Source organism: Protopterus annectens, chromosome 13.part0 (genome assembly GCF_019279795.1).
Source record: "Protopterus annectens isolate FY-2018-M chromosome 13.part0, PAN1.0, whole genome shotgun sequence".
Taxonomy (NCBI): domain Eukaryota; kingdom Metazoa; phylum Chordata; order Ceratodontiformes; family Protopteridae; genus Protopterus; species Protopterus annectens.
Window position 1 is genome coordinate 1,166,371,223 of NC_056747.1, and position 19,289 is coordinate 1,166,390,511.

A 19,289-nucleotide genomic window follows, 5' to 3' on the forward strand; every position below is an offset into this window, starting at 1 on the left:
CTGTACCAGCGGCCCTGCAAGAGGCCTCCAGTGAATCAAAACCACATTGCAAAGTATGCTTTCCCACTTGTTCAGCTGCATGCAATAAATCCTGCATTTCCTTGTTCTCAGAACATTCAGAATTTGTCAACATTTTCTGTTTTAGCAGTGACATTAAGTATTGTTGATATTTAAGCATATGAAACTGACAATTTAAAGCCCTTACAGCCAAGGTAGCAGAAGTGTAAACTTTTTCCCCCATCTGTCCAGTGCTCTTGAATCCCTATCTGAGGGGACAGGGTTTTTTGCAGTAGAGGCCTTGACCCCTTTGGGACCCGGACATATAGTTTCTGGGTCAGCAGCAGGGTTTTTATATAGAAATTTATGAGAATCTGCAACACTGTAGTATCTGTCTGGCTTAACAGGTGCCGGAAGTAAAGAGTCGGGAGACAGTCGTAACTCTGAAAATACATCATCTACAATGTCTAAAACAGGTGGAATAGCAAGAGGTCTGTGCTAAGGTAGTAGAAGAAAGTCTCTGAGCTTTTTCTTAGATTCTGAGTAATCTTGGCTCTCCCAGTGGAAATACTCCCTCATGGTATGCAGATTTTCCCCAAAAGAATAATCCTCAGGAGGAGAAGCTGAAGGAATAGATTCTTCAGCATCAGAATCCTCATAGGAAGGAAGAGAGTATCTCTGTTCTGAAGAGGCGTCAGAGGAAATGGAAACCTGATCAGAGGAATCTTATTCAGTGTCTTGCCTAGGCCTCTTATCAGGAGGGGGATGGGAACCCCTGATCAAAGTAATTAGGTCTTCGGCCATTTTGAGCATCTGTTTCTTAGGCATAATAGTCTGTCCTGGAGAATTTTGTACTTGTTTCCTTGTCTTTAAAGCTGTCTTAGTCTTTGTCTTGGATGCTGAAGTTGGCTTGATATAAAGCTGTGTATGTCTGAAAACACCCTCAGAAGCCGACGCCTGCTCAGCGGCTCTGGACCCATCTGAGGGATTAAGTTTCCGAAGGCCCAATACCTTGAGCATCCAGTGGCCTAGTTGTCTCCATGTGGGAGTTGGCGGCAGCCTGTGGCTCTGAGGTAGCGGGTGTCAGGGGCTGCGAAAGCGCCTCAATGAGAACCGGCGAACAGGCGGCTGGCCTAGAAGAGGCTTTGTCGTCGGTTTTGGACCTCGGATGCCTGTCCTTTTCTTTTTCCTTGCGTTTTTTATGAACCCCGGTCGTCGGCTGTTCCAACGGCATTATATAGTTAAACCTTCAGCCAAAGTAATGAAATGCAAAATCGTACCGATGCCTAATAGTGCGTTGGTTAAATCTAGCACAAAACCGACAACTAGCAACGTCGTGGTCATGGCCTAGGCAAGGAATACAATAAGAATGAAAATCCTTATGAGGTATTGGCTTCCCACAAGAAATACAATTGTTAACTTTTTCTGACATCGGTCTGGAGCAAGAAAAAAGTTTCCCCAACGACGTACTTAGCTTTATTGAAGACTTCGGATCTGAAATTCAATTTCGAAAATCTCAGTAGTGGGCCGACCGGCGCTTGCGAACTGCTTTTGCTTCAGGCACCGCGCGGCAAGAAAGACTGAAGAAAATGGTGTCGGCTGCATCTTATATACCCCTGGCGCACTGACATCAGGGAAGGGGCGACAGCAACCGACGCCGGACCAGGACTTTGGAATTCAGGCCGACTGCGGGTAGCCTGCCAGCAGGATAACCCAAGTGTAATGACTGCAACAGTGAAACACGATGAACATCAGAGGGATCCTAAGTGAAAGACCAGCAATGGAAGAGTTTTTAGTACAACCTAGAACAGAAGCTGCTGTTAAAAAAATTAATAATTAGTAGTGCATATAAAATATTGCGTGATAACTATAAGAATCAATTAGAGTAGGTTAGAAAGGATTGGGAAGAGAGAGAGACTGGATAAATGATTCACAAAGAAACAGTGGAAGATATATGTATGTCTCCCATATGAAATCAAGTCTAGGAGATTCAGGATCTTTGCTTGGAAGTGTTTGCATAAGTATTTTTATACCACAAGTGGACTCCCAAAGAATTTTTCCTCAGGTAGACAGCAAATGTTGGAGGTGTGATGGGGATGAAAGAAGTAATTGGGAACATAATTTCTGGGAGTCTAAAAGTTGGCAGCCTTTTAAAATTCCCTACAGACTACTCTATCAGAAGTACTGGGGAAGCAAACTGGTATGACTAAGGAAATTATTTTTTGAGCTATGATACAGAATCCAAATTGCTTACACATAGTACAGTCTTGCTGAGTCTAATTATGGCGGCTGCCAAAAAAATCAGTTACTACGAAATGGAAATCAAAGTCTAAACCAACTGTACTAGAAGTACTGAATATAGTAAGAGAGATAAAATAACTAGAAATGGGAGCTTTAGAAAATGCAACGTTTGACTGACAGTGACCAGATAGATTATAAATGATGTATAATAGGTGATGTATAATGTCTGCAGCTAAAATTATGTTAATATGATTTGTTTTCATTTATATAAATGAATAATTGTCTATGTCATAAGTAATAGTTTAATAAAGATGTTTCTTGTTTAAAAAAAAAAAAAAAAAAAAACTCTGACTCTTTATATACTTCCACATACACAATTTTGTTCTGGTATTCCAAGGACTGTAATTACACTGCGGTGGTGGTGCTGCGGTAGCGTTGTCGCCTCACAGTTAGACGTTGCCCGTTTGATTCTCAGTTAGAGCGTCTTCTGTGTGGCGACATGCGTGAATGGGCGTTCCTTCATTGAAGGTTGTGCGTTAGGCCCAGCAAGCCAGCACGTAAAAATCTACTGCCAATCATTAGCGGACCGGAGTTCCGCTGTGGCGACCCCTAACGAGGAAAAGCCGAAAGACACAAACATTCCAAGGACTGTAATTACAGCCCTCACTTTCAATGGGTACCCACATTCACACTTAACGGTATTTTCATTTACACTATAATTTGTTTAATGCACCAGTTTCCACCCTCAATCTTTAACCTCACTTACAACTTTAATCTCTAAAGTGGCCATAAGAATTCTTCCACAGACCAAGCACATAAAATGCATCTCCTAGATAGCAAATACTAACCCAGACCTTTGCCACTTCAAATCCTTCCCCTCACCTAAGAGCATCAGAAGTGTAGTCCTCTCCAGTTTTCATTATGAAGGACTTAAGTTTATTAATGAAGACGTGTGCAAGACAGGATGAGAAAAGCATCAATTTATATTTTGAAGCTCACTGCAATGTACAGCGTTAGAAGTATCAAGAGACGTCTGTCAAAAGGCCTATGCTGTCCCATTCTTCACCATGGCCTTGTAGTACCACATATGCCTACTTTAATAAGCACATTAATAAATATTAGACTGACTGACTGCAACTAAGATACAGCAGCATCACAGCTTGCTAGTAGAAATACCAGTTTTGCTATTCATCAACACAAACAGCACCCTGTGACCCAGTCCATCCAAGACTTGTTAGTGATATGGATGCTGAAGTATCCAGTGAGACATGGTTGCAATGAGTGGCCAACTATAGCTTGCCTATATCCTAGAAAGGCAAGCAGTCTAGAGCTGCTGCAATGCCAGCCCCTACTGGAGAAATTGGTTATGACCTGTAGGAAAAGGGCGAGGAATGTACCTTGGGATCTTGCCAAGCTAACTGACTAGTAATCTTCAATGTGCATGTGTAAGACTGCACTTGCACCAGTGATAGGTGCAGCACATCTTCATTAAGGAAAGCATGCTTGATAGTCACTATGGTGAGAGGTTAGGCCAGTAAAAGAGAGGCTGGAAAATAGCCAGCAAACTGCCAGATAATCCATACACATAGAATATGAAACAGAAAAACAAGTTCTAGAATTAGTGTATTTTCAACAGTGCAATTCAAACCTCAAATCATACTCCCGACAAAAAATAAATAAATAAATAAAATTCAGTGGTGCCAAGATTGTGACAAAAGAATGTGCATGCAAAGTCCTTTACTGGAAGGGGGAGTAATACTCCAATATTTTAATATTTATTATCTCACAAGAAGCAAGATTAGCACCCAAATAACAGAATCCTCACACTTAAATGCTGACACACAAGCAAGTCATCTCTGAGGGACATGACTTTATAGGTAGGTTACAGACACAATTCCTTGGTCACAGACTAGCCTAGTAGTGCCAATAAGTCTCTGGTGAGGTACTTCACAGTACTACAACCTATCTAGCAATGGGATCACAAAGAAAACACAACAATGTGAAATTGGCCACCCACATATACCTAAAGGAGGCAAAGTGATAGACGGGAAGAGGTACTCCTGCAGGAATAGGCTCATACCACCGAAGTAGCAATGTGCCCACCACACTGGGGGTCTATTTTGCTCAAAAATGACAGTGACAGTTCTGCAACAGCAAGCATATTACAAGTTACTTCATATGTCTCACAGCTAAGGAAAGAGCTGCATAAACCATGTACTATACTTGCAAATTGTAATACACGGCAGTTGTGTTATGGCAACTTCTGAAGTACAAGGTTAGACTGTGCAATTCTCACATAAAGATGACAGCCAAATGTAAGACACAAATGGACATATTACAGACATACATTCTTAAACAGCCACCATGTACACGAGCACATACCAGTTTCATAAACATGTATATTACCTTGTATGAATCTGTGTTAGAGTTTCCAGTGAGCTCACCTAAGGAAAAAAAAAAAAACAGAGAACATGTAACAGCAATCAAGTACTAGGAACGTAATAGCTTCTCAGCTGATAAAAATTCATGATGCATGTGTCAAAGAACACAAAACAATCCCTATAAATCTGTACATCTCAACTGCATTCTTGGAGCAGAATAAACTACAAAATGCTGTACTGTGTTTTATGGAGATCAATTATCTAACCATAGCATCACCAAAAAACTTCAATAAAAATTTGCAGTGTATTATAAGGAAAACCAGCACAAGTCGTAAAATTATCCTACGCCAGGCTACATCACTCAGACTGCAAGTACCGAATTAAAACAGATAGGGAAGTTTTCAGTGACAAAGAAAATGAAACAGGTGAAAGAATAGAGGAACATTTCTACATTCACAAGATGAGGCAGTGACTACACAATTTTGACCCATTACAGCAGAATTTCCTTGCGCTTAATGGTTCATTCAGTATGTTAATTTAAACATACAAGAAGTTTAAATGACTTGGCTGCTTAAAATGTTGACTATATTTAAGGGAGCTGAACCCATTTCTTTCAAGTACAGATGACCAAACTGCATGTTTATAAAATGAAAACCACACAGCAAAATCTTTTTAAATTCCCATTTAAGGTTGTGCCATTATTACAGTTTTAAACAAGTTATGCTTTTTTACTACTAAATACTGCTTTAAATGGTTTACACATTCATTCTTCAACAAAACAACCAAGCCAAGTAATTAGGCTTCCAACATGGTCTACTCCAGGTGGAATACCTAATACAACTTCTTATGATGTTTACAGGCCTTGAAGATGTACTGCGCAAAGCTTAATCTAGACTACATTTAAGGAAAACTCAGAATGAAAGCACCAACATGTGCCACAGCATGTATCTAGTAAAAAATCTGATTAATACAAGTTGAAGCCTAATAAACTATTAGATGGTGGTAGAGTAACATTTCAAATTCCCCAAATTTACCACAATTTTTACAAAATATTTCTGCACTCACTTTTGACAATTTTCTAGTGGCACTGGTTACTATGTCCCATTCAATTATCACAGTTCTGTTCATGACTAACTCCCTAAGTTTCTTCAAGTAAATTTGAAAGCTAATGTAGACCACCTTTCTTCAAACTCAGAAACGGTCTTCCAAGTCAAACCCTCAAGAAAGAATAGTTGTGTAAAATCTTACCATAACCAATGATGTCCTCTTCCATGTTGCAATATTCTTACTGTGGGATTCTCCGCCTCAGGTGACCAGAACATCGGCTCCTATGCAAAAGCTCAAGACTGGTTGCTGCTAGTGCGTGGGATCTCACACGCAGGGCCATAAACCAGGAGCCTTAAATGTGACATCTGCAAGCACAGACCTCAGAACTGACTGCCCAGTTGAACAATAATTTAGGTATTGCCAATTGATGTTCTCTACACAGGAGAAATGTAACTGACTGCCCAGTCTGACCATAGTCTAGGTAGTGTCCCATGCTGATGGACAATAGAGATACGACTGCTGAATCCTATACAATTGCACTTTATAAGCACTTGCACGAGTGCATGGATCGTGCAATCCCTAACAGAACCAAGATGCTATCCTTCGAAAAAAGAATCTGGTGGTCCCCTGCTATAAACAAACTCTACAACAGAAGAAAGAAACTGTTGCAAAAAGAGTAAAACCCCATGATTGGAAGAACTCCGAAGTCAGCCTCAGTAAGAAGCTGAGATCCCTCATAAAATCCTCCAAAGCTAGTTAAGAAAACAAAGTTGCCACTGATTCTAAAGACAACCACAAAGCATTCGATAACTATGTCAATAATCTCAATGGCAACACTCAGATCTGCTCTGAGTTACAGCACAATGGCACTAAATATACAGAACCAACGGATATTGCCAACATCCTGGCAGATAGGTTCAGTGCTAACTTTACTCCTCTCTCATTCCCTAAAGGGCCCATCTCTATACCGGAAGAATGCAAAGTTCCTGTAATCACAGCTGCACAGGTAAAAAAAAACACTCCCCAAAGCCAAGAATACAGCAGTCATGGGACCTGACATCATCCCAGGCTGTGTTCTACATGAACCACAGAACGAACTGGCACCCCGCCTAAAAACCATGTTCAGTCATAGCCTCACCTCAGGCTTTGTGCCCACTGAAAGGTGCACAGCATCAGTTATACCACTCCACAAAGGGGGAGCCACCACAGACCCCGGGAACTACCTCTCCATTAGCCGGACGAGCCTGGTCTGCAAGGCTATGGAGCGTATCATTATGGAACTTATAAACAATGACAATGGTAATCTCCAAACTCTGGACCCTACCCAGTCCAAGTTTGTAAAAGGCAGATCATGTCTCCTACACCTGATGGACTTCTTTGAAGCGGTCACCAAAGCCGTAGATGAGGGTAAGGTGGGGCACACACAGCCTATCTAGATCTTGCCAAGGCTTTCAACACCATCCTCCACTCTGGAATTATAGACAAATTCACTAAACTAGGTATAAATCCCTATGTCACAAGACGGGTTGCCAAATGGCTCACTGAGAGAACCCACACTGTGAAAGTAGCAGACTCTAAATCCAACTTCAGATCAGTGACAAGTGGAGTACCACAGGGTTCAGTCCTAGGCCCTCTTCTCCTGTTCGGTATCTACTTCTCTGAAGTACAGGCCAACACAGATGGTCTTTGGCTAACAAAGTTCGCAGATGACTGCAAACTAGGAGATATAATCAAAACTCCTAACTATGTGGACATCCTACAAAAAGGTCTCAATGAGACAGATGCCTGGTGTCAAACCATGGCCTCAAGCTCAATGCCAAAAAGTGCACAGTCATCCCTTTTGGTAAAAACTCTGTACCCATTAACTACCACATAGGTGGCAGTCTACTTAACACCGAAAGTGTGATAAGAGACCTTGGGACACAGGTGGACAGTAGTCTCACCTTTGATAATCACATCGCCACCGTAGTCAGGAAATCCTTCTACATGGCACACCTCATCACAAAAGGTTTCTTATCCAGGAAAAAAAAGAGGTCATTGTTCCCCTCTACTCATCACTCATTAGACCCATTATAGAGTACAATGCCCCTTTTGGTATGTACCTCACAAGCCATCTACAAGAACAGGAATGGCCACAGAAATACCTCACAAAGAGGATTACTGGCCTCAAACAGATGCCCTACGCAGACAGTCTCAAAAAACTCCAGCTTTACTCTGTCGCATATCGCCTACTCAGAGGCGATCTCTGCCTAACATACAAAGCTATGTCAAACCTAGAGCTGTTGGGACATGCTCCACGTAAAGAAATCCCAATCCCTCCGAGCTACATGGTCTAGGGACCTCTAAACCTTGTCACCACAATAAACAGAACATGCTGGAGGGATAGATTCTTGACCGAGAGACTTCCCATACTCTGGAACAAACTACCTATCTATATCAAACAAAGCTCCTCATTAGCACTCTTCAAGAAAAATCTTGATGATTGGATGGGAGATAGGAAATTCACCCCGGGGATCACTTCTGTGGCTCTGCTTGACAGGGGCACAGGAAAATAATTTTCTTGGGTGGCAAAAGCCAGGGTACCGTTTGGCTAGGCTTATATAGGCCCTAGGGCCAATAGCCTAGTACCTACTTATGAACCTATGATGCCCTCTATACAGGTGAAATGTAATGAAACGGGGCTAGGAGGGAGGGAAAGAATACTGCAACATGGAAGAGAAGGACATCTATGGTTATGGTAAGACTTTAAACAAATATTCTATGTCCTTCTATTCTCATGTTGCAGTATTCTTACTTTGGGAGAGTACCACATCTTAAGGAGGAGGCAGGGTGGAGGAAGGAGGTACAGTTGTGTATACTTACCATAAATGTAGATTTTAGAGTGTATTCACTGTTGCAGTCATTACATTTGGGTAATCTGCTGGCAGGTTGCCCACAATCAGCCTGATTAACAAAGTCTTGGGTCCTGCGTCGGTTGCTGTCACTTCTTCCATGATGAACAAAAAAAAAAAACAAATCTGTGTTTTTATTTACCAAAAGCTGCAGGGGCAGTGCAGAGAAATGCTTCTTTCGTCAGGACGGGGGTTACAGAAGAACTTCAGATCAAATCTTCTCTCGAAAAAAAAATTATTCATAAAACCCAAAAACAAAGAATATGAAAACCTCATACACCACACACATTAACAGAGTAAAGCGCTTAGAGCTGGATCAAACAACCAGTCTTCCTCAGAACCAATGAACACAAGGAATAAAAATGCTGCAAAGTGCAAAAGTTAAAGCGGTTAAAACCAAGATATTAGAACAGTTTTGTTTGACATTATTTAAAGAAACAGCTACTTGTTGAATACAACAAGAAACAACAAACTACGTGTGCATAATTTCGCTAATATCTTACAGTCAAGCTAGCTTGCTTTTCTTCGAAATAAAAAAGCAGCAATTTAAACAACAAATAAATGTGATGCATCCTCTCTCTCTCCATGAACAAACATAAATTTAAGCATGATTAAATATTAATATATACCATAAGTGAATAATTCTAAAAACATATAAAATTCCTTAAAATTCCTTGTAAACATAAATTATTCAAAAAAGACTTTCAACGAAAGTAAACAAAGGTTTACAATGTAAGTAAATGTCAAAAGAACCCAGTTCTGAACATTGTCATTAAACCTTCTCTTTGCATCAGTCTTGATTTTTGCCATACACTTTCTTTCAGCCAATAAATTCTTCCAATTACCTTCCAACTTTTCAATTCGGTCTATAATACCTGTAAAACATTTTTTTTGCTTTTGCACTAGCAAATATACACAACTTGTTTACTATTGCAATTGCCTTCTTCCATGATGTCAGGGGTATAAAACATGCAGCCAATGCCATTACATCAGTTTCTCTTACTCCAGATGTCAGTTGCCCCCTCAAATGGGGAGCCAAATATTTAAGTAATTAAAAACACAAAAATATATATCTCCAAACTAAAGCAAATACACCAAAAAGGTTTTTAAGCATAGTAAAGGAAAGTATAAGTATAGAAAGAAAAAAAACAGGGAGTTGGAGGGAGGGTAACCAGGACTGCAACAGTGAATACACTCCAACATCTACATTTATGGTAAGTGTATACAACTGTACTATGTTCTTCGTGTTTCACTGTTGCAGTCATTACATTTGGGTAGATTCCCAAAGCTATGGTTGGGAGGATGGAATTATACAGCATTAGGACCAGCTATAAGGCCCTGCAGGACAGCAGTGGCAAAGCCAGCTCTGGATTTAGAGAAGAGAGGTAAATGGTAATGTTTGGTGAACGTATGAACTGAGCACCAGGTAGCAGCTTCTAGAATGTCTCTGGTAGGAACACCTCTGAGAAAGGCTGTAGAAGTAGATGCAGCCCTGGTGGAATGAGATCTGATCCCCTGGGGGATAGTTTTACCGTGGTGCATATAGCAGAAACAAATACAATGGCGTATCCATTTGGAAATAGTCTGCTTTGAAACAGCCTTTCCCTCTGCCCCTGCAGCAAATGCCACCAGTAGCTGATCAGATTTTCTTTTTGTCCTGTTTAAGTAAAATCTAAGCAGTCTGTGTACATCCAATGAATGCAGAATCCGCTCCCCCTTGTTCTGTGCATTGGGAAAGAAAGTTGGCAAATGAATGGTTTGATTATGGGCCACACTGGATACCACCTTAGGCATGAAGGATGGACTGGTCTTGAGAGACACCCTGTCCGCATGAAAAATAATGAAAGGCTCCACACTGCCATAAGAGCCTGCAATTCGGAAATCCTTCTAGCTGAAGTGACTGCTAAAAGGAAAGCTGTTTTCCAAGAGAGATATTTTTAAGTCTGCAGTAGCAGCTGGCTCGAAAGGAGGAAGAGTAAGTGTTTCCAAAACAAAATTGAGGTCCCAGGCAGGGGTTGGAGCTCTCCTGGGTGGTCTTAAGTTTTTGGCCCCTCTGAGATACTGCTTTAGCAGAAGATGAGAGAAGAGGGGAGGCTCTGTGTTGTAATGAGCTGAAATGGCTGAGGCATGGATTTTTATGGAAGGACAGGCCCTTGTGAAGGATCTCAGTTAAGTATTGTAAAATCTGAGGAATATTGGGCACTGTTGTGCTTATCCCTTGTGATTGATTCCAGGCACAAAATTTTTTCCATTTGTCAGCATAAGATTTTCTAGTACTAGGCTTTCTTGCCTCCAAAATGACATCCATCACAGGTTTGCTGAGGGATGTTAAGGGTGAATTTAGATGATTAGCCATGCTGCAAAATTCAAAGTTTGGAGCTGTGTGTGCAGAATTTGGTTGTTCTGCTGAGACAGTAAGTAAGGTGTCTGAGGGAGGTGACACGGTGGAAGGTGTGACACATTGTGCAGGAGTGGGTACCAGTGTTGGCGAGGCCAGTCTGGAGCAATCAAAATCATTTTTGGTTTGTCCTGTTTGACTTTTAGTAGAACTTTGGAGAGCAGAGGCAGAGGGGGAAAGGAATAGACTGACAGGCTTTTCCAGCTGAATGATGGTATCCAATTTCCAGGCCTTTTTTGTGATGAATTCTTGTGCAGAATTTGTCCAACTGATAGTTCTGGGGTGATGCAAAAAGATCTATGTCTGGACTCCCCCATATGCGTGTCAACCTGTTGAAGGTCCGTGGTTCCAGTTTCCATTCGTGTGGGTCCATGAGATTTCTGCTTAGTTCATCTGCCAGAGTATTCAGCTTTCCTGGCAGGAATTGAGCTTGTAGCTGTATTTGATAGGTCAAGGCCGTGTTCCACAATGCCATGGCTAGTCTGCAAAGGGAGTAGGAGTGTGTACCCCCTTGCTTGTTTATGTACCACATAACTGTGGTGTTGTCTGTCTTTATCATTAATTGTCCTGGATGAAGGTAGTCCTTGAAGGCGGTCAGTGCATTCTGTACAGCTAGCATCTCTTTTTGATTGATATGAAGGTGCATTTGATTTGGGCTCCATTTGCCCTGAATGCACTTCCCTGCCAGATGAGCCCCCCAAGCATAGTCTGATGTGTCTGTAGTTAGAGTTTGGGTGGCAGGGGGTGGAGTGAATGGCAGTCCCTTGTTTTGGTGGCAGACCTCTGCCCACCATAGGAACTCTAGTTGCAGGCAAGGTATGATAGGAATCATTGTTTCCAGGCTATGACTCTGCTGACTCCATAAACGTTTTAAGTACCACTGAAGTTTCCTCATATGCAGTCTTGCATATGGAATTAAAAGAATGCAGGAGGCCATGAACCCCAAGGCTTGCAGAATTTGTCTTGCAGATAGCTGGGTTTTTGTGGCCACCTGTTTGAAGTAAGTTACCAAATGAAGTTGCGTTTCTGGTGTAAGGTAAGCCATCTGGGCAGTTGTATTCAAGCTGGCAGCCAGGAATGTAATTTTTTGAGAGGGTACCAGTTGTGATTTCTTTTCGTTTATAGTGTTATCCTAGACAAGTTAGAACCCTTTTTACAAACGCCAGATGTTTTAGAAGAATGTCCCTGTTTTCTGCCTGAATTAGACAATCGTCCAGATATGGATATATTTGAATATTTCTTTGCCTGCAAAATGCAATTAATGGAGCCAGGCATTTTGTAAAGGCCCTGGGCGCAGTACATACGCCAAAGGGCAGTGCAGAGAACTGGTAATGCAAGTAGCCTGCTTTGAAGCGGAGGCATCTTCTGCAAGATTCCCTGACTGGGACATGCAGGTAAACCTCTTTTAAATCTAGAGTTACCAACCAAGCAACTTTGCCTAGCATAGGAAGTATCTGTTGAGTCAGCATCTTGAATTTTGGAATGTCCAGAAATGTGTTTAGAGTAGATAAGTTCAGAATTGGACGCGATGATTTGAAAAGTCTTTAATAGAAACCTTGTCTTTTTTCCTCTTCTGGGACCGGTTGAATAGCCCCCATGTTCATGAGGGACAGTACTTGTCTCTGGGCCTATGCCCACTGATCTGGGGGCAGGTCTGGCTATCCATTTGGGATTGGCAATGTGTGGAAATGAAATCTATATCCTTGGGATACTGTATTTAAAACCCATTTGTCCTGGGTTATAAGTTGCCAGTTTCTTGCATGAAGTGCCAGTTTTCCCCCGGCCGAAAGATAAGTGCTTGGTAAGTGTAAAGGGAAGTCATTGAGACTGCTTACCACAGGGAGGTGCCTCGTTGTTTCCAGATTTGGAGGAGGAGGCACCCCATTGTTTTGCTCTAAAAGTCCCTTGTGACCGAAACCTGGAGCCTTTGGAATGTCTAGGTTTGACTTGAGTGGCTCTTGAAGGAATTGGAAAGGACCAGGTCTTAGTAGGCCAGTGCCTACTAAATCTTGGAGGTTGCACTTGTAAGAAATCTTTCACAGTTTGCATAGATTTAGCTTTATCTTCCATCTTTTTTAAGACTACTTCAGCCTTAATACCAAAGAGACGGTCCTGTTGTAAAGGAGCATCCAACAATTTTGCTTTAACTTGATCAGGCAAAGTTTGCTCTTTGAGCCAAGCATGCCTTCTTAACACAGACCTTGTTACAGCAGCCCTGCAATAGGCCTCCAAATAATCAAAACCACATTGCAAAGTATGCTTTCCAACTTGTTCAGCTGAATGCAATAAATCCTGTAAATCTTTATTTTCCACACAGTCAGAAATTATCATTTTCTGTTTAAGCAGTTCCATGATATGCTGTTGATATTTAGGCATATGAAATTGACAGTTTAAAGCCCTGATTGCCAAGGTTGCAGAAGTGTAAACCTTCTTACCCCATCTATCCAGCAACCCAGGAATCTCTATCAGAAGGGGTAGGATTTTTAGCAGTAGAGGCCTTAATGCCCTTGGGACCCTGAGAAATAGTTTCAGGATCTGCAATAGGATTTTTGAAAAGGAATTTGTGGGAGTCAGGGACCCTGTAGTATCTGTCTGGCTTACAAGGAGCCGGAGGCAGAAAATCAGGAGCCATACTAGATTCTGAAAAAAACATCAACAATGTCTAAAACAGGAGGTATAGCCAAAGACCTATGCTGAGGAAGAAGAAAACCCCTAAGTCTCTTTTTAGATTCGGAGAAATCCTGACTTTCCCAGTGGAAATGTTTCCTTAAAGTATATAAAGTTTCCCCAAAAGAAAAATCCTCAGGGGGAGAAGCAGAAGGAATGGAATCTTCTGCATCAGAGTCCTCATAAGTTTGTATAGACAAATCCTGTTCATTAGAAGAGTCAGAAGAAATAGAATCTTGTTCAGAAGATTCATAATCAATGTCTTGCCTAGGCCTCTTAGAAGGGGGGAGGGGGGTTGGCTACCCTTGATCAGAGTAATTAAATCTTCAGCCATTTTGATCATCTGTTTTTTAGGCATAGGGGCCTGCACATGTGGCCCAGGAGTCGGTTTTGTAGACATAGATTTTGATTTTGGCCTTAGTTTTGAGGATGGCGTTGGTCTACTATACAAATCTGTAGGCCTGAAAACACCCTCAGAAGCCAGTACCTGCACAGCGGCTCCGGACCCATCTAAGGTAGAGACATCCGCTGGTTCCATAATTGAAGCATCTTGCGGCATACCGGACTCTGAATGGGTCTCAGCAGAGACCTGCGAATCAGAAGTAGCTGGTATCAGGGGCTGGGAAAGTGCCTCACTGAGTACCGGTGAACTGGCGACTGGCTTAGGAGAAGCGTCATCGTCAGTTTTGGACCTTGACAGCCTGTCTCTCTTTTTCTTTGCGTTTTTTAGGTATTCCAGTAGTCGGATTGCTACCAGACGACATTTCTGGATAATTAAATCGTGAGCCAAAATATTTAGAAGCAAAAATATACCGACGTTTAATAGTTGTTGTTGCGTCTTTCGGCTTTTCCTGGTTAGGGGTCGCCACAGTGCAACTCCAGTCCGCTAATGATTGGCAATAGATTTTTACATGCCGAGTTGCCAGCCCTGATGCACAGCCTTCAATGAAGGTACGCCCATTCACGCATGCCTGCACACAGAAGACACTCTAGCTGAGAATCGAACAGGACGTCTTACTGTGAGGCGACAACACTACCGCAGCACCACCACCGCAGTAGATAACGTTTAATAGTGCATTGATTAAGTTTAGCACAAAACCAACACCAAGGCACGTTGTGATCAGAGCCTAGGCAAGGAATACAGTACAAATGAAAATCCTTATGAGGTATTTGCTTCCCACAAGTAATGCAATTAATAATGTTTAGTGACATCGGTAAGGAGCAAGAAAAAGTTTTCCCAATGGGATACTTAGCTTTTTAGTTGAAGACTTCGCTTCTGAAACTAACTGGTTCCGCTTCAGGCACCGTGCGGCAAGAAAGACTGATGCAATGGCATCGGCTGCATGTTTTATACCACACGACCTGACGTCAAGGAAGAAGGGACAGCAACTGATGCAGGACCCAAGACTTTGTTAATCAGGCCGACTCAGGGCAACCTGCCAGCAGATTACCCAAATGTAATGACTGCAACAGTGAAACACGAAGAACATGTAGCAGATTCCAAGAATCCCTGCAGGATTGCTCTTGCAAATTCTGCTCTGGAAATATGGTTCAGTTTGCAATGTTTGGTAAATGTATGTACAGAAAACCAGATGGCTCCCTCAGGGACGGCAGTTGTGTCCAGGCCTTTTAGTAAAGACCCAGAAGAAGCTACAGCTCTTGTAGTGTGTGCCCAGACCCCCATGAGGCAACTGTTTTCCATGGTAGGAGTAGCAGAAGTAGATAGTTTTCCTTATCCAGCAGGAAATAGTTTGTTTGGCTACTGCCTTGTCCAGGGCCCTGGAATGGAAGGACACAGAGCAGATTAGATTTCCTAATTACCTTAATTTTGTCCAAATAGAAACTTAGTTGCCTGTGGACATCAAGGAAGTGGAGTATTCTCTCACTGTCATTTTTAGAAGGAAAGAAGGTGGGTAAGTGAATAAACTGATTTAGTGACAGCTCACTGACCAGTCTGGGCATGAAGGAGGGGTTGGTGCTTAGGGTCACCCTGTCCTTGTGGAAGACAGTGTAGGGTGAAGATGCCATAAGCACTTGTAATTCTGAAACCCTTCTGGCTGATGTAAGGGCTACCAGTAGGACTGTTTTCCATGTGCACATCAGCAGGGAGGCAGAGCTGGTTGGCTCAAAGGAAGCAAGTGTAAGTTTTTCTAAAACATAGTTTAGGTCTCAAGGTGGCAGGATAGGCTTCTTCCATGGCCTAATATGCAGGACCCCTTTTAAAAATAGTTTAACATCCAATCTGGAGAGTAGAGGAGGGTCCAGAGGTAAGCAGGCAGAGATAGCAGATAAGTGAACCTTCACTGACTAATATGAAAGGTCTGATTTTATGAGTTCACACACACAGGCTAAGACTGGAGGAAGATCCTCTTGAAAGGAGTCCCTATGCCTTTGGAGACACCATTTGGATAAGCTTTGCCATTTGGAAAAATAGGACCGCCTGGCATTTGGTTTCCTGGCCTCCTGCAGGATAGATAGCACATCCTCAGTGTAGCGGTGTCTGAAAGGAATTAACAGTTTATCACCCAGAGGGTTAAGCAAAGCATCTTCAGGTATGGGTGAATGAGAGATCCCTTCTGTTGTGTGAGCAGGGCCACCTTGTGAGGCAACTTGAGGTGATTGCCCTTGGCAAGAGACTGAAAAAGGGGGAACCAATGCTGTCTTGGCCAACAGGGAGTCGCAAGCAAGATTTTTGGCATGTCTTTCTGAATGTGAGGGAAGGGAGAAAAGGCATACAGAAACAGTTCTGTCCTTTCCACGAGGTAGTGAAGGCATCCACTTTCCAAGCAGTGGGGAGGGATCCCTGGCACAGAAAACTTTCAATTGACTATTCTGGGGGGAGGCAAATAAATTGTTCTGAGGTGTGCCGGTGGACAACGTCTAGGAATACATCTCTGTGCATCATCCATTTGTGATGCAGAGAGAATGATCTGCTGAGTGCATCCACCTGATGGTTATCCACGGATGGAATATAGACTGCCTGCAGTGAAATGTTGTTCCAAGAGGCTAACTCCCAGGCTTGCACTGCTAGGGTGCAGAGCAGGTAAGACCTTCCCCCTTGTTTGGTGATGTACCACATTACAGTGGTGTTGTCTGTGAAGATTTGTAGGGGGCCTGACTGCATGAGAGGGAGAAAGGCCTGCAGGGCTAGGTGGACTGTAGTCATCTCTCTTACGTTAATGTGCTTTCTCTGGAGGGATGCCTCCCATAGGGCTTGCACCTTGAGGCCATTCATGGTTGCTCCCCAGCCTAGATCTGAAACATCTCTGTTTTAAGACATGGAAGGGTGGGTATCTGAAAGTCCAGTGGGTGGCCGTGTTGAGACCACACATTCTTCAGGTACCACTGTAACTTCCTCATGGACAACCTGGCTAGTGGCAGCACAGGAATGGTGGCTGCCATAAGGCCTAGGAGGTGCATAAATTGCCTGGCTGACAGGTGGTTGACCAGGAGAAGGTCCTGGAAGTAGCTGACCAGGGAGGTTACCTTGTCCTGAAGGAGGAAAGCCTTATCAGGTCGGTCCTTATCCTGCATCCCAGGAAGGTTTTGCCCTGTGCTGGGGTGAGGGATGATTTTTTTCAGGTTGAGTCTGAATCCCAACCGCTGGAACAGTGACATGGAGCATAGCAGATGATTTCCGAGGGTGTCTTCCTCCACAATAATGAGGATGTCATCTAGGCAGGGGTAGACTTGAATGCACTTGGTCCGGCAGTAGGCTACTGCTGGGGCTAGGCACTTTGTGGAGACTATTGGTGCAGTGGATAAACCAAAGGGCAAAGCAGTACCTTGAAAGTGTGAACAGGGTCCAGCAAAGCGTAGATACTTCCTGTGGTTTGGGTGGATAGGTATGTGTAGGTAAGCTTCCAAGTCCAAAGTGGACATGAAAGCCTTGGGTGGCAATAGTTGAAAAAGGCTTTGAAGGGATAGCATTCTGTAGGAAGGGACCTTTAGAAATAGGTTTAGGAAGGACAGATCCAGGATGGGTCTCCAAGGACCGTCCTTTTTTGGTACCAGGAATAACCTGGAGTAGAACCCTTTTCCCTTCATGGTCTTGGGGACGAGTTCTATTGTCCCCTGGTAAAGAAGCACTTGGAAAATCATAGGGATTAGGTGTAGTTGGTTCGTGGGGTGGAAGGGGATGCCTAGTGGAATGTTTTTTTTTCTGCCAAGACATGAAGTATCCTTTTTCCACTATTGCCAGGACCCAGCCATCCAAAGTGACTTCTTCCAGAGGGGAAGACAGTGAGAAAGGCAGGATGACAGGTGAGGGTATTTGAGGCAGTCACACATTATTATTCCTGTCCTGAAAGGGCCGACAGTTGGGAGTGTGTGAAGGGGCTGCTCTTGTGGTGGTTGTCTTCCTGGATGCTTTTCTATGTCAGGAGGTGAAAGAGACGGATGTGACAGGGGCCATCCTGACAAAGGAAGTCTTTGCAGGATAATTCCTATAACATTTTGGTACTGGGAAAAGTGTTTCAGGTCCTGGAGATCCTTACTCTTCTCCTGGAGGCTTTTAAATAGATCAGCAAACTATTTGCCAAACAGGAATTTATTGTCCAGGGGTGCGTCCAAAATCTTAGTCTTAAAGTCTTCAGGCAGGGGCTGTAGTTGAAGCCATGAATATCTGTGTGAAACAGAAGCTGATGCTGCAGATCTTGCAGAGGCCTCCACTGCATCATACCTGCACTGGCTACCTGACATGCCAGGGGCAGCTTGGATGCTACTTGTGATTTGTTTGGGGAGTCCAGCAAGGACGACAGTAAAGAAAAAGCCTGTGAAACCAAATCTAGGGCAAATCTGACCATGCGGGTCTGGTAATTAAATGCCCTGAAGGCTAGAGTGGAAGAGGTATATATATCTTTTTCCCCAGCCTGTCCATTACCTTGCTATCCTTGTCTAAAGGCAAGAGTGAGGAGGAAGCAATGAATCTGGACTGCTTGTCAAGGGCCAATGCTATAACTGCAGGGTCCACCAAGGGGGGCTTTACAAGAAATTTGTGCTAGGCAGGGACCTTACAAAAGAGTCAGGTCTCTTGGGAGCAGGAGGTTAAGAATTAGAATCCTTTGAGGCTAATGCAAAGGCATCCAGGTATGCGTGAATCACATGAGGGATAACTGAGGGGGATGGTCATCCCACCTGGAGCAAATCAATGGAGTCCTCATCTGGGGAGTAATAGTCCAAGGGAGAAGCTATTTGAGAGGAGTAGGTAACTGACTCACCAGAGGAAGAGAAGAATGATGCTTCTTCCTCCTGGAGAAAAGGTAGAAGGGATATAGACAGCTGAGGTTGGCCTGGGGGCTTAGGACAGACAATGCAGTTGCTGTGGATGCTCAGGGCCGAAGGGCCAAGAAGGCCTACAGCAAGGACTGTGAAAAGGACTGCCAGTCTGGTTGTTCCTCAGAAAGAGCAGATAAACGTTTAGTCTTTTGTTTCTTTTTTAAAGGAATTGATTTGGTAAATGCTGAGGGCCTACTTTCAGGGATCTTGCCTGTGGGTGAGATTTCAGATTCCTGGACCGCAGATGGGTGTCCAGTGGAGCCTGGTTCCACCTCGGCTGTAGCCAATGTCTAAATAACCTCAGAGGACATGATTACAAGTACTTCGGAAGCAGCTTCCTCGAGGGTAGTCGCTGCAGGTGCCGGTTCTAGTGGATGTCCCTCAACCCCT

General features: G+C 43.2%; 1 protein-coding gene across 1 annotated transcript in view; it reads right to left on the reverse strand.

Moving 5' to 3' along the window:
* Positions 1–19,289, reverse strand: part of ATXN7L3 (ataxin 7 like 3) — a gene marked incomplete in the record, with an annotated part of 1,421,578 nt that overhangs the window by 699,694 nt on the left and 702,595 nt on the right. Inside the window, 1 exon segment of the mRNA XM_044055168.1 lies at positions 4,645–4,682. Within this exon segment, the coding sequence (XP_043911103.1) occupies positions 4,645–4,682 (38 nt within the window).